Source organism: Schistocerca piceifrons, chromosome 5, assembly GCF_021461385.2.
Source record: "Schistocerca piceifrons isolate TAMUIC-IGC-003096 chromosome 5, iqSchPice1.1, whole genome shotgun sequence".
NCBI lineage: Eukaryota > Metazoa > Arthropoda > Insecta > Orthoptera > Acrididae > Schistocerca > Schistocerca piceifrons.
The window spans coordinates 207,551,948-207,569,087 of record NC_060142.1 but is presented as its reverse complement, the minus strand read 5'-3'; the positions used below and the strand labels follow the sequence as shown (position 1 = coordinate 207,569,087).

General features: G+C 35.4%; 1 protein-coding gene across 1 annotated transcript in view; it reads left to right on the top strand.

Moving 5' to 3' along the window:
* Nucleotides 1-15,258, top strand: part of LOC124798896 (follistatin) — a 233,887-nt gene extending 218,629 nt beyond the window's left edge. Inside the window, exon 7 of the mRNA XM_047262428.1 lies at nucleotides 12,656-15,258. Within this exon, the coding sequence (XP_047118384.1) occupies nucleotides 12,656-12,711 (56 nt within the window). The 3' untranslated portion in view covers nucleotides 12,712-15,258. The remainder of the gene's footprint in view (nucleotides 1-12,655) is intronic.
* The last annotated feature ends 1,882 nt before the right edge of the window (nucleotides 15,259-17,140 follow it).

The following is a 17,140-nucleotide window of genomic DNA, read 5'->3' as shown; positions in this document are numbered from 1 at the left end:
GTCAAATGAAATGATTTGAAAATTGTATTTAATGAGATGAATAAATCACATTTCACATTGTGATAATGCCCTACCCTTCTGTTCAAGAACTAACCTGTAGCTGCACCTGACCCTGCCTCATTTCCTCCTCAATTATTGTGTCCGTATGGGGTCCTTTGGCTCTTATGACTACAGACTGGTTTCTGCACATGTAGTAGATAATATTTTGCTCCCTGTATTTTATCCTTGCTACATTCAGGATTTAAAATGGTGTATTCCAATCAATATTGTCAAAAGCTTCCTCTATATCTACAAATGCTATAAACATAGGTTTTCCTTTCTCCAACCTATCTGCTGAGATAAGCTGCAGAGTCAGTATTGCCTCGCATGTTTCTTGATTTCTCCAGAATGTTTTAACCACCAAGGCACAAAACACTGAGGATCATCCAGAGCCTGAATGATTGCTTAAGATGAAAGAACTAGATGAAACCATGAAGGAAATTTGTAGTACGCACACTTGCTTTAATTTTAAGAAGCAGATTAATAGTGGGAATGTTTGGGTGCTGTGTGGCTACGAATGTGCTCAATACTTGCAGTCTTAAAGTGAGCAGGACTTGATTCCTTTTAGAAGAGAGTTTTCGCCATCTCCTCCTCCAGTCAAATGCTCACAGAAGAATGTGGTTCCAACCAAAAAATGATAACTACGAACGCCTTCTTAACAGTGATGTCAGCATAGAAAATCCTGAGTTTGACTTTGAATGTAACACTACTTTGACATCAGAAGAAGTATATGGTTATCTAAAGATCACATTGACAACAAGTGGACACACAGCAGAAAAAAGGCTGAGCTCCTATGAAAATTTCAGTTGAGAATACCAAAAGCATGAAGTCATTTACTTCTGAGGATCAACAAGTGAAAAAGAACAATCACTTAGATTGCAATCAACTTCTCTCTCATTCTAGTACTAGCAATGAAGAAAACCAGGCTACCAAAAATAAAATAAACTCCAAAGGAAAGAAGAAAGTCACATACTACCAAATGGAAGCACAGAAAAGCACAAGCCCTTTGTAACTTCTTTAAAATATATAGCATTTAGGAGTACTAAGCTACCATGTCAAAACTGTTCTCAAACTTGTACCTCAAAGTTCATTGAAGATGACAGGAGAGTGATTTTTTCAAACTACTAGAAGATAGGGGATTTGTCTAAGCAATGGGAACATATTGTACATCATACCACTGAAATAAAGCTACAATATAGATATTCCAAGAAGGATATGAAGCATGTGTTCCATTCTGTAAAGGATGGACAATGGTTGAGAGTCTGTTAATATTTTTTGTCTACTTTGGATATTATCAGACGAAAAGTGTCAACTAGATCTGAATGAATTAAAGGTGAAGTTGTACTAGAGGATCTTTGGGGCAAACAAGGTTAACATGCCTCAGTTGGTAACAACATTACAAATAACATGCATATACACATTAAATCAATCCCTTGCGCTGAGAGTCATTACCTACCAGCATCCACAAGTTTATAGAAGGAGGAAGAACTATTGTGAGTTTATACAGAGACTGCATAGAAGATCACAAAAAGAATGGCAAGCCTAATGGTACTCTCTTTATGTCTTCAAAAATATTCAGCTCTGAATTCAGTTTCTTTTTATATGTGGTTTCCTATACCTATGAAGGACACCTCAATTTTTATGGAGAAGGTAAACTGTCTACTTACAATCTGACAATATTTGACTACAAAACGAAACAAGGAAGACAATTGCTGCCCTCAACAACAACACAAATAGATATACAATTGTCATGTACATGTACATCTTTCACAAATTCCAGAAAACTAAGTAAATTACCCATAAATACTTCACAAAAGGGAAGACACAGAATGAAGGTGATGGAACACATTTGATGATTGAAAAAGAGATAAGGAGAGCAAATAAGTGAGGCCTAGTATATATTGCACTTCAATATGTTCAGGTCATTAGAAGTGTTAAGAAAAAGCCACAATTTTATGTTGACTTTGAATTGTCATACAACAATTTCATTGATTTCAAAGATATTTTGAATAAACTAGGCACACATTTAATGGTGAACACAAACCTTAAATGCTTTTCTATTGGAAATGTATTGATTTTTCAAAAAGACCTCTTTAGGTTGCTCTACCAAACATCTTAAAGTGTGAGTTATGAAGCAGAGGAAACATTTGAAGTAAAGTCTGTATCAAAGGAAAAAAGCACATCATATCAGGAAAGGGTGAGGAAAGTTAGAAGATATCCACATCACGAAAAACAAAAATGCTATCCACCAGAAAAAGGGAAACAAATCATTAATGATTGGAAACAAATGCAGGCCTATAAAACACCATCGGTAATCTCCAAGGATAAAAAGAAAGACTTGATGCCTCTAGTCAATGTGCCAACTTTTTATTTTGACCTTTAAATTCTCCTCTTAATGTCAACAAGGACCAGTATTTCTTACTAATTGTATTAGGAAGTTCCATTAAGTGTTAGCAAAAGAACTGTGATTTTGAACAATGGGAAGTCTAGGTCAGAATATCAACAATTATGGGAAGGATAGATTGCTACCGCTGTAAATATGACATGTTGAATTGTATTTTATTTTTTATTTATACGTCAAGTTCTGTAGGACCAAATCTCCTGGGCCATGGAGCGTTTCAGTACATGAAATTGCAACTTAAAAGTAATAACAGATAAAAATAAATGTTTATGAACCTGAAAAATGTCAGTCCATAAGTTTAAGTAAATACAATCAACAATACAATAAGAATCAGCTTAATTTTTCAAGGAACTACTCGACAGAATAGAAGGAGTGACCCATGAGAAAACTCTTCAGTTTCAATTCGAAAGCGTGCGGATTGCTGCTAAGATTTTTGAATTCTATTGGTAGCTTATTGAAAATGGATGCAGCAGTATACAGCACAGCTTTCTGCATGTTAAGGAAGTCCGATCCAAATGCAGGTTTGATTTCTGCTGAGTATTAACCAAGTGAAAGCTGCTTATTCTGGGGAATAAGCTAATATTGTTAACAAGAAATGATACTAAGGAATTTGACAAAATTTCTATATCTTTTATATAAATATTATAAATTTTGAACAACTCTCACTTGTTGTTGTCACATGACACATTGAGAAAATTAATCAATGCTACTGTCACATTCGTGATTTTCTTTGTTTTTTATTTTTTTATTTTAGAACAAACAGGTATTTCACTACATTAGACACTCATTCTGCAAATCCCGGATGCCCTCTTTCATGATTCATTACTATTTTAATTTGTAAAGGTATCAAGATACCAAATTATTTTCACAACACAATGGTAGCCAGAAAAATAGCAAGAATTGTTTGAAACTGTATTTTTGTCAGTTAGGAAAATCACATGTTAGAACACTTATAGCTTTTACACCATCATAAAAAATCTTACTGAAATAATTATACGTTAGAAAGTTTCAAAGTTTCATTCTGCTGAGTATATCAATTTCATTGGTAGTTGGCTGTTAAAACCTCTAAAATTTTGGACTTCAGATAATTATTATAAATGAAATCGCAGTTATGGTCATATGATGCACAGACGGGTACTTGTACTATATAATTACATTCAGAAACGTGATTTATTTTTATATACATACTTCACTGCGTAACAAGTACAAAAAGCTACAAGTTAAAACCAGGTTCATAGGAGCTAACAGAGCAATGCGATACCTGCAAATTGTTTTGATCATTAATAAGAATTACACATAAGTATAGTTTAAAATGATTATATTCTCTGCAAAGGTTTAGATAAATACTTAAAGTGCACATAACAACCATGATTTTTTGATTTTTTTTTTTAATTTTTTATCTTATCAGAAAACTTAACGACTATTGAAATCTTCAAACTAAATTTTGCTACAAACGAGTTTATTTTTGATGTGTCACTGCTAATATCACTGTGCCATATGTCATGCAATAGCTACAAACTCTCACAAATTTGACATCATAATTTTCACAACATAAAATCAAAGCGTACACTCACTGCTTTGAGTATACAGGGTGAACCACCTAAAACTTGCAGTGCAAATATTGCGGAAATGGAAAGCACGAATAACATTATAGGTTGGACAACAACAGCTAAAAAACTTGTACATCAATCAAACAATTTAAAATCAGAGATGGTAAAATAGTCTATATTAAACTAAGTAAAAGTCCAAATCCGCAATAGCTGTTTATTGTATTTTCACTATATCATGATTGGTTTCATACCCTGCATGTTAGCCTGAAACTACATAAGTAAAATGGTAATAGACAATAAAAACTATGGAACAAAGTAGTCAGTAAAGCTATGTACTCTCAAAACTAATACTTTATGTGACACAACTTCCAAAGGGTAAGTGTACGTAAAAGCATATCACTCCTTGGTAAAATCTTGGATGAAACAGCAGATGGGCATCCGACGCAAACCATGCATGATCATTAGTACATCTCCAAAATGTTGTCAAATGACAAGCCCAGACAGCACATGACAATCCATGTTTACTGTGATTTCCAGGGTCCAGTCTGCATGACCTTTTAATTTGGTTCCTACTGTTAGACATTACAATCTTCAACCCATGATGGGGTGGTGCATGCTTGGCTCCACGATATTCAGTGTGTAGCTAATGCTGTAACATGCAGTTCTATTTGATACCTCCCAATATATTTTAGTCTGTTGATGACTCCCAAGGATTGTTTATCTTTTACTTCTTTGTTTCCCCAGCAGATTTTGACAAAGGTAGTTTCTCCTCTTTTATACTCTCCTGACACTGTGAGCTGTGTTTTAATTTACATTACCTTCAATCTAGAATGTTTTGTGGTCATAGGTTTCGTCCTATCATACGTGGATTGTCATTTGCTGTCCAGGCTCATCTTTTGACAGTGTTTTAGAGATTTATTACTGATCATGCATCGTTCAGATCACATGCCCATCTGCCATTTCTTCTACGGTTTTCCCAAGGAGTGACATGTTTTTACGCGCACTTGCATCTTGGAAATCATGGCACAAGAAGTCTTAGTTTTTTGCATACATTGCTTTATTGTCTACTTTGTTCGGTAGGTTATGTTGACTATTACTGCTTTTACTTATTATGTTGTTTCATTCTATATGCAGATATGACCTAAGGATATACTTTGAGGATATGAAACTGGTCGTCATACAGTGAAAACATAATAAACAGCTATTGCAGAAATGGAAAGTGTTACTGGTGTGCAGTTTTCACTTGATGGATTGGTAGTCAAGGGCTCGTGTCATCAGCCAATCAAGAGATTGTAAAAATACTTCGAGAATGTATTTTTTTGTGTAAACATACACATTTTCAATGGAACAATGCCTATTGACACCAACAAACTAAAACTAGGGTAAATGAGAATGTCAGTGGTCTTTGTTGCAGAATTCTAGTGCAAGTCATTTATGGAACATCATAGTTTGAATTTCTCACTACAGGGAAGAAACTGTGGGGAATATTCACAAACGCTTGTGCGAAGTCTGTGGAGCATCTACTATCAACAGAAGTACAGTTAGTCCCTGGGCACAAAGGGTGAGGTCATCAGAAGGTGATTCGGCGAAGCTCCATGATCTGCAGCATTTGGGGAGACCATCCACAGCCCTCACATGACATGTTGCAGCAAGCTGATATTGTCATTCATGAAGACACATGCATTAAAGGATGCCATTCATGGAATACATTTTGAGGATGATAAGGAGGTGATTCACACAGTGAAGCATTGTCTCCCCCACCAGGGATGGATCTTATGTCAATGGAGAATGTCTAGAACACTTGCCAGACTCATGTCACATCCTTGTGCGATTGTGTGAGAGCTTATGTGCAGATCAATTGCAAGCAACAGCAACAAGAACATTTTATTTCCCCCCCTCACCCCCCTCTTCTGTTTCCTTCTGTTATGTTGTCTAGGTGTTATAGTATCATTTTCATGTAACTGGTTGAAGAGGTTGATAAATAACTGCTGAGATAGTTGACATCTGTTGGTCTGTCTTGCCACACACACCATACAAAAATGAACTGCATTCTTCCTACATTCTCCACCTACCATGCCAAAAGCATGTTGGCTTTTTCCGCACTGGTAAATCCCATTGTCTACTCACGACCTACTGCACACATTAACTGACTAGCAGGTCTCAATGCACCAAGGAACACTCAAGCACACTGTAAGCAAACAACATAGTACCTAGCAACTACGCAAGCTGAGTGGCCAAAGAAGTGTTGGTGTGGAAACTTTTCAAAATATGATATCTCATAAATGACTCACACTAGAATCCTGCAACAAACACCATAGACATTCTAATTTACACTACGTTCAGTTTGTTGGTGTCAGTGTATGTTTACACAAAAAATATACTTTCTAAGTATTATTTACACAAAAATACACTTTCTAAGTATTATTACAATCTGTTTATTGGCTAACAACATGAACCCCTGATTACCAATCCATTCTTTGAAAACCACACACCAATAGCACTTTCCATTACCAGAATATTTGTGGTGCAAGTTTAAGGTGATTCATCCAGTATACTAAGCACTATGATTATGAAAACCATTATGTAGACTAAGGACAAGCAAGCATCTAAATTATGAGAACACTGTCTCTTTCCATTGTTTCTGCCCACGACCAGGAAGTCAGCCTTTCTGTTATTTTGCCTTTCTTAGTTGAGGTTCTTTCCCTATCTGCTGTACCTTACTCTACTTTCTGTGATTTGGTGATTCCACCTCTGGGATCATGAACCACATCAGTTTTGTTGTTGCCAGCAGGTGTAGTCAGCCTCTGAATGTGCTCCCAAACCTGTCGGGAGTGGTAGCAGTCAGGCTACCCACACACGTAGGCAGGCACTCTGGCTAGCAATTGGAAAGTATCATGTGTTAAATGTAGCTTGACCAAAGAAGGAATTGGTTGATGGTGAACATCCTGAGACATCAAGGGGTCATCAGTCTCATGGAAGTATGCTACAAATGGATGCAGGTTGCAGCAATTATGCAGATTTAAAGAGGCTTACACAAGTTAGACTAGCATGGAGAGCTGCAGTCCTTTGTCTGAAGACCACAACAACAACACTTCCTTTTAGTACAGTTCACTTTGTCTAACATTTTCCCAGTAACTACAGTCAGTTGGGGCACCTTGGCACCACTTTTTACCATTTTTTTATACTGGACACAAAATAAATTACACATTGCAGCAGACAGTGGAACATTTTACATCTATAGTTACTGAGTGCTTGGCAAAGCGAAAATGTATATTAACTATGCCCTATTAGACTAAAGCTCCAATTTTAAAGCTGGTACAAAGCTACAGTGTCATTCAGGTAAACATTAGAGCAGTCTTTAAAAACAAAGAATTTTTCCTGTATCCAACGCTCTAGCTAAATTTAGATCATTCCAGAAGGAAATAATGTGTTAGTAAGAAGTAAAAACAAACAGCATTAATTCAGTATTGAAATATCAAGATATTTGTATCAACCTGGCATTGTTCAACTTAAATCACTGTCATCAGGAACTCTCTTCATAGACAATGCAATTAAAGGATAATCACAAACCTCAGAGGTGGCAGGAAGTTGGAAAGACAAATGAAATATTAGCTAGAAATCATGGAAGAAATAATGCAATTAGGCAGGGCAGCAGCCATTTAAAACAATAGTGGTTAAGCGGTACTAAGATATCCTGACTGGTAAAAAGTTTCCCTGATTAGATTAGATTAGATTTACTTTCATTCCAATTGATCCGTAGTGAGGAGGTCCTCCTGGATGTGGAACATGTCAGAAAAACAACAATACATGACAAATATTTACAACTAAAACAAATAAGCTAATGTACCATTCCACAGGTCCCAAGTGGAATGATCGTCATTTTTAATGAACACTAAGAGTCATTTTACAAATACTAATGCACTGAATTTAAAATAAAAAACGTTTTTTATTTATTTATAAGGTAATAAACATGTAATACAACTACTGTAATACTTATTTACAATGAACACATTACTGCACTGAAATGGTGCAGAAGTTAGATTATACTTACACACACACACACACACACACACACACACACACACACACACACACACACACAAATTTTCAGTGAACACATTACTGCACTGAAATTGTGCAGAAGTTATGTTGTACTTATATACAAATCAGTTGGTTTTACTAAGAAATTCATCAATGGAGTAGAAGGAGTTGGCCACCAATAAATCCTTTAGGCTTCTCTTAAACTGAATTTCATTGGTTGTTAAGCTTTTTATGGCTGCTGGCAAGTTATTGAAAATGTGTGTTCCTGAATAATGCACACCTTTTTGTACAAGACTAAGTGACTTTAAATTCTTGTGAAGATTATTCTTATTTCTAGTATTGATTCCATGAATTGAGCTGTTGGTTTGAAAAAGTGATATATTTTTAATGACAAATTTCATTAAGGAATAAATATACTGGGAAGCTGTAGTTAGTATCCCTAGTTCCCTAAACAGGCTTCTGCAGGATGTTCTTGAGTTCACACCACATATAATTCTTACTGCACGTTTTTGTGCCCGGAAAACTTTAGCTTGGCTTGATGAATTACCCCAAAAAATAATCCCATATGACTGATTAGCTGTATGACTCCATGTCTGAAGTGTGATTCTGAAAAGTCTGCAAAACACCCATCATAATGTACTCAAAGCACAACCATAAATTTCTTTAGATAGGTGAAAGTCAGACAGTATCAAATTTTGTGAAAAGGATGGATGTTCCAACAAATAATATTTCAAATTCACCAGTTTTCTCTTTGCCAAAACACTTCTGTGAGATGATGCAGTGTTCTGACGAGGGTTGGTTTATTTCTTTTATAATGCAGACCTACTCTATTTATTTCATCATACATTTGGTCATGGAGACTTAAGTTCTTGTTATATCATTTACTAGGAAACTGATAAGATTATTTTCTCTTGCATCCCATAGCATACTGGTCACAATCATTCCAATAAATGAAACTGAGTTTGTCTTTTTTCACTTGTAGGGTCAAAATGCATTGTTTTCTGTCTCATTCATTGCATGAAGGTGTGCACAGGCGTCTCATCCTCAGTAACTGAGTGACTTGAATGTTATAGATGAGCAGATTGAACCATTGTTTCTAACACTGTTCTGAGTTACAGTTTTTCAAAGCACTTAAAAGTAGAGAGTTAAAAACTTATCAGGATAGCCTCTGATAATATCTCATGTAACAGAAGATGAAATTTTACACGGAAAGTTATACTTAACATGGTAACCTAAGTACCAGAAACCATGTATCAGCAAGGGCATACACAATGGCCATGAAACCTACACTGTAAGAACTTAGTGCTTTTCTACAGTGTCCAGCAACCATTAGATGTAGAGCACAAACTCAGAGAAACAGATGGAGAAGCAAATTGGCTGTGTCAATTACGTATGAATCATTTCACCATGTGTCTTAAATGATTTAGTGAAATAATGGTGGTGGAGAAGCAGTTTAAACCATTGTCCTCCACTGCCCACTGGGGCACCTCTCTCACTAGCAGCATTACAGAGCTATTCAACAGAAAAGTATAATGACGTGACACATGCAGTGGTTTGTAATTAAGTTATTTACAAACAAAGGTGAGATATGTAATAAATTTTAAGGACAAAACTACCACTGATCACAGTGCCACATTGTTCAAACAGAGGCACTCAAATGGATTGTGTTCATCCACTCTCTAGAGGAAGTGTGGTACTAACTTCTGGGATTACATCAGTCATGTAAATCTGGAACATCTACTGAGTGGGAGAGTTCATGAAGGACAGACTGGTAATTTATATAGATTGCAGTTTCTCTATATCTACAGCAACATCTATACTCTGCAAACCCAAACCACTGTGAAATACAAGACAGTGTGTGTCACATTGTACCACTTATTAGGGTTTCTTCCCAATCAAATCACACATGGAGCATGGGAAGAATGACTGTCTAAATGCCTATGTGCATGCTGTAACTATTCTTGTTCTCATGGTGACTATGGAAGCAGTACATAGAGGGTTGCAGTATATTCCTAGTGTCATATATTGAAACCTTGTAGCTCAGCTTTCTTGGGATCATTTATATCTATCTTCAAGAGTCCACTAGTTCAGATTCTTCAGCATCTCTGTGACTCTTTCCCACAAGTCAGACAAACCTGTGACCATTCGTCCTGCACTTCACTGTATACATTACATATCCCCCGTTATACCTATTTGGTAGGATCCCATAGACTTGAAGAATATTCTAGACTGGGTTGCACAAGTGATTTGTACGCAATCTCCCTTGTAGACTGATTGCATTTCCTCCGTATTCTACCAATAAATCAAAGCTACTACCTGCTTTACCCACAACTGAGCCAACATGGTCATTCCATTTCATATCCCTGCAAAGTGCTACATCCAAGTATTTGTACGAGTTGGTCAATTCCAGTTGTCACTCATTGATATTATAGTCATAGGATATTACATTTTTTTCATTTTGGGAAATGTGCAGTTTTATATTTCTGAACATTTAATGCAAGTTTCCAATATTGGCACCACTTTGAAATCTTATCAAGATCTAATTGAATTTTTACACAACTTTTTTCAGACAATACTTCATTAAAGATAACTTCATCATCTGCAAAAAGGTGGAGATTACTATTAATATTGCCTGCAAGGTCATTAGTATACAACATGAACAGCAAGGGTCCCAACACAATTCTCGGGGCACACCCAAAGTTACGTCTACATCTGACAAAGATTCTTAATCCAAGATAACATGCTGCCTGCTCTCTACCAAAAAGTTCTCAGTCACAAATATTTCTTGGTACCCCATATGTTCATACTTTTGACAATAAGTGTAGATGTGGTACTGAGTCATATGCTTTATGATTTCTGGAAATCAAGAAATGCTACATCTGCCTGACTGCCTTGATGCAAAGTTTTCACCATGTTATGTGAGAAAAGTGTACATTGGGTTTCACATGATCAATGTTTTCAGAAAATGGAGAAGGTCAGATTGTTCGAGGTACCTTATTATGTTCGAGCTCTGAATATGTCCTAAGATTCTGCAACAAACTGATGTCAAGGATAACTGGTGGTAGTTTTGTGGATCACTTCTGCTACTTTTCTTGTAAACGAATGTAAACTGTGGTTTTTTTTTCAACTACTGGGCACTGTTTTTGTTTGAGGGATCTATGACAGGTTATAGTTGGAAGAGTGTCTCACTCAGCTGAAAATTCAGTATATAACCTGTTTGGGATTCCATTGGACCTTAGAGCCTTGTTCAACTCTAATGATTTCAGCTGTTTGTGAACACCACTGACACCAACACTTATTTCACTTATTTTTTAGAGGTATGAGGATTAAATTGGAGCAGTTCTTCTGGGTTTTCCTTTGTAAATGAACATTTGAAAATGGAGTTAAGCATTTCAGCTTTTGTGTTTCTACCCTCAACTTCAGTTCCTGTCTCATTATACAGCTTCTGTTTCTTTCTACCTTGGTAGATTTGAATTTCTTGTGTACTTTGACAAATACAACACCTCCATTTGGCATTAGCTTATCATTTTGATATACACTTCAGTTATCCCCAAAAATCTCACTGCTATCAGTTTCAGGTTTCACACATCTTTCTGTAACTAGTATTATGTGACATTCGCTGCTTTTCAGGAGCACATCAGACTCTGGCATTTTGCTGCAAATGCTTCAGCAATTAACTAACTTCTATGATTTTAATACTATCAGCTGGGGGGGGGGGGGGGCTGTATTAAAAATTGCTGCCTCTCAATGACTCTAGTTTTGCATAATTGAAATTATATTAGACACATTTATTACTCTCCTGCCCCCAATCATATGATTAGTAAATACACAATAAGAAACAAATAAATCGGAATTCACATAAATTTGATAACATACCATTAATCATTAGATAGCTGTTGCTTTGACAAAATAAGTTATTAAGAATGATGTGGCACACAATATGTAATACATTGGCTAGCATAAGAAGCAACTGAAAAATGAACATAACTATATTACTGGGAGTTTCTTTCAATATAAAACTTCCATACCATCTTAAAAGTTCTTCTTATGATCATGCCCATAATTTGATAATGACATTTTCAACAAAAGGATGGATATAAAGAACAAAATTCTGCAATTAGATAGTATCACTTCAGCAGCATTTCCATGACTCACTGTATTGGCACAAGGTAGAAAAAGACATCAGTATCCATAATAAAATATGTGATTCTCCAATTGTTGTTCATCAGCTAATATGTAAGTAACTCTAAACAAATTCTTTGAAACAAACAATGAGAATAACAAGCTTTGCATCTCTGTCACCAGTTGCATACGACTCAGCATTTAAGGTGAGCACTATCCATCAAGAACCAGTCACCATGTGAAGCACTTTCATCAGGACCTATATATTTCAACCCCTGTACTTTCAAAAAATTATTTTATAATTAAATATTTTTTTTAAAAATATGGGCTCCAATCATAGAGAATAAATGGTATGAAGATTACACTTTGGCATTATAAATAAGTGTAATTTAAGTTGTAAGTTAGCACAGAACAGTAAAGAAAAGAATTGGTAGCAAGCATGATATCTTGCGATAACAGGTTACAAGGGGAATAAAAAAATACTTTTCTTTGTTTGTTTCAGCTGCTGTTGCCAACACTGTACTAGATGGCGACACCACAGCAAACAGGTACTTATGAGGACGATGACTTCATTGTAGAAAGTTTAGGCTCATGCAGCCTGCTGCCTGTGATGTGAAATCTAGCCCATTCTTATAGACTGTAGGTCACTCTTCACTTCAGATTCAACACCCCATTCTGTTCAGTTTTATAGATATTTGCAGTCATCTGTGTCTCCCATTAACAGTTCATGGGAATAATGTATTTATGGTGTTTGAACTAAAATTATCACACAGTACAGGAGTATTGTAAATGTATTTATAGAATGACTCATAGAGTAACATAATTAACCCATGTATGTATTGCTGTACATAATTTCTATATATTATGCAAATGTATTGTTTATAGTTAATGTTGTATTAGAGTATTTATCTTCATGCTATTATGAAGTGGTAACAGTATATGTGTTACAGAGCTCTTTTGAGTAGTTGTGTGTTGCAAGATATGTATTTCAAGACAATTAAGTGCATACAGACAGCTCAGAAAGAAGAGTAATGGTGAGAGAGGTGAGAAGGGATCTCAGGTAGTAGCCCCCGTGGCATGCTGATAGGGTCACACAAAGTTTTGTGTAACCTTATTGATCTGTTGCTGACATGGCATGAGGGGCCTGAATGTAACCACAGTTTTTGACCATATGACCAGTATCAAGCAAAAATTTTCTTAGTTAGTTAATGCTTATAATAAAACTGTAGATCTTTTGTTCAAATAACTTCCAGAAGACAATGAAAGGACTACACAAATTATATGTGCTAACAACATGGTTTACTTTATAAGGTCCATAGTTTACTTGATTCCTTATAAATCTAAACTGTCTGAAATGTTTAAAAAAAGTCTCCGAAACCAAAGACACAAAAATTTCAGAATCGCATAATCTATCAACCAAATTTGAATTAATGTGTAATTAAATTCTTTGGTACTTCACATAGCACAAGTTTTCAGCATCTCCTTTGCAGTTACTGCAATTTCTCCATACCTGGCACTTTGACAAAATTTGAAATGTGAATCACATCACAGTATACCAGAAATTATTCAAGAGAGCCATAGTGTTGTACAATATCCTATCAGGCACTGATGTACAAGTTTGATGTGATTATTTGCAAAAGACATACTGTATTTTTTTAGTCCAGGCACTGGAAATAGTTAAACTGAAAATTAACAAAGACAGGTGTAGATATGGATGAAAATAAATATACATCACAAATAATAAGAGCCAAATAAGATGTTTCATAAAAGTTTGAGACAATGCCAAATACAGCAATATTCTGATTGCTTCTGCTACTGGTATTGATTAATGGGTGGATAAAGCAAGCAATGTATTATTAAAATTATGGTAGACTTTATAAAACATGTATAATTAATGTCACATTCAGAAAGAATGCAACTGGTCAAATTAACTCAAAGGATTGTGATACTTTATTTGTATTCCAGTTGTACAGCTTGTGTTTAAGAGGAAAATACATGCAATAACCAGCATTTGAATCAGAAACAAAAGTGGACATTACAGCTACCATAACAAGCAACTTGATTATTTAAGTGTGATAATTCTTATACATTGGAACAAGACAGATAGGGTAAGACACCTCTGATGTTGGTGGTTGTAAAACGATTAGAGTCTAGAGATCCCGAAGTCCTATAGCAGAGATTTTTCTTTTTTCAAAGAGAAATCATACCTTCATGGATCTCCATTATTGGATGTCATGAATTACAGAAATTTATTTGTAACATAGAACTGCATATACTTCATAAACCAGCTTGTTGAGAACCACTTGGGCAATTACATGACTCCTAAAGTTATGCAGTACCAGAAAAAAACTGTATTTAGTTCATATATACCTTAATGAGTTAGTTCTTGTGTTATATTGTAAATATAGTTTTAGGAACTGTAATTTTGTCTTATTGTTAACTGTATCTGAATCAATCAAAGTGGGTCTGATTATGATTTTAATGCAGCTGTACTGAAAAAAATCTGAAAAAACTGTTTTATGTCTTAAATATGTAATTTTCAGTTTTGTATATGTATAGTTTCTCTAAAGAAAGCTGCAGCATTCAATTTTATGAAAGCTTACTCAAACTGATGTCTGTGTAATTACTCATGAAATTGAATAACCTCCTCATCATCAGTGGGAAGTCCACACTGCATGTTGGATAACTAATTTAGAGGAGGCAATGCTACGGTTTTCCTTAGGCATGGGAAAGAACTGCTGCAGATGATAAATTAAACTAATGACTGAAATATCTTCAGAAACTGTGTGCATGAGTCAGTTTTACAGAACCAAATAAGAATGAGATCTATTATTATTTAATGTTTCTTCAGTATTGTTTTATTATGAAATCACAGTCCCATGTCAGTGAAAGTTATAACACTGAATACAAAAACATGTGATTGAAATATTACAAAAGTAGAATATTAGTAAACATGATCTCATATGCAGGCAAAAGGAGTAGCCTGATGCTTTAACAAACGTTGAGAATTTGTCATGTATTTTTTACAGATTAATGTATAATATTTAGATTAAGACTTTATTCCTACACAGTCATATTCATGCAAATAAAATATAAATGAAAATATATCTATCATGCTCATTTCCTTTCTGAAAAATCCCTGGAAAATCTCCTGTATTTTTTGTAACCTCTAATCTCTCAAATCACAAAAACCTTAAGTGACCACAATACAAAGACAACATTAGAGTATCATATTTCAATACAGAAATAATTAAATGGCAATGCAATGTGTGTTAAAAATAATGGGAATTTTTGTTCTTGTATTTTTTCATCTATATCAATGCTATCTCCTTCACAATAATCACATTAGATATTATAGGCTTATGCCAGCACTTTTTTCATTTGCTTACACTGTTCTGGAACTTGATGTTGGAGATAGCTTTTCACTCTGCAATGTGTTTTTTATCTCAACCGTGCTTGTAAAATCACAGCCTTTTAAGGATTTCTTTATTTTTGGGAACAAAAAAAAGGTTACATGGGGCCATATCTGGCAAATATGGAGGCTGGGGCATCATTAAAATATTGCTGTTGCCCAAAAACTTACGAACAAGCAATGAAGTGTGATCAGGTGTATTATTGTAGCGCAAAAGGCATGAATTGTTTTGCCACAAAACTGGTCATTTTTTCCAATTGCTCTATGCAAATGACATTGAACTAGTAAGTAGTACTCCTTATTGACTGTTTGACCTTGTGGCAAGAATTCATGGTACACTTTGCTGTTAAAATTGGGAAATACCAAAATATCCAGTACCAGCCATCAGCTTTGAGTCACCATTTTGCCCTTTTACAATATGGCAACCATGACATCACACACACAAGATGCAAAAAGTTTGTACTAAATATAATCAAAATAATTCAAAGAACATGGAACTAACAGGACAACCACAGGAATTAGGGAGTGTTGGAAAGGTACAAGCTAATAAGCAACATCCATAATATTAAATGCATACCAAAACTTACACAAAAATCAGCAAATGAAATCCACCGAATTGGTAGTTCCAATCTCAATAAATGTAAATAGAAAAAGTGAACACTCAACAAAGTGGGAGAGTGCTTCTTCCCCCTCCCTACCATAGATTTAACCATTCCTATACTAATCTGCTGTATTTGTGCAAGTCCCCACCTTATAATTTTTAGATTACATACTTTATTCACTACTAAATGCTGAAACTTCATAGCTCTAAATCCCTATAAGATGAAAATGAATCTGAAACAATCATAGACCTCTCCTTAGAATATTCCTCAATTAACCCAACCAATATATATTTCATCAGTCAACCCACCACCCTACAATCAACCTCAGAACATCCAGCCCCTGAAACAATAGTCCCCCACACCCAGGTTCCCACAATGCCACTACCCCTCCCATACCTCACCTTCCCAAATGCCACTTCATGAGGTTCCAACCCCCCACCCCCACCCCATCCCACCCCAACCATCATGTATACTTAATAAACCTGGAGAGAACCTCCATAAAATAAGAAAACCAATCCAATGCTGTATGAGTGCTAATTCCTGTAACAAGAACACAATACCTAATTGACAAGCAATAGCAACAATAGCACCTTAACAACACAATATCATGAATACTCAGCCAAGACTTCTCATAACAGGAATTCTTCCAAATACATCACCAAACATTATCATGACAACTCTACCACATATGCTCTTCCCTGGTCTGAGACACAGCGACTTTGGTTAACCACATAAATTTGCCACACATGAGAGACTTGATATATTCAGCCAGCAACCCATACAACTACAAAAACTTCACAGCAATGGCCATATTGTCACCCACTGCAGCATGTGATGACCTGTTGGTAAATTTCCTCATCGTATCTATAATAAATGACAAACAAAAATTAAAAATTAAATGTCCAACTATTATGAACTAACAATTACAATTCCAAAACCAAATTTATAGCCAATAACTACCAAACATAAAAAG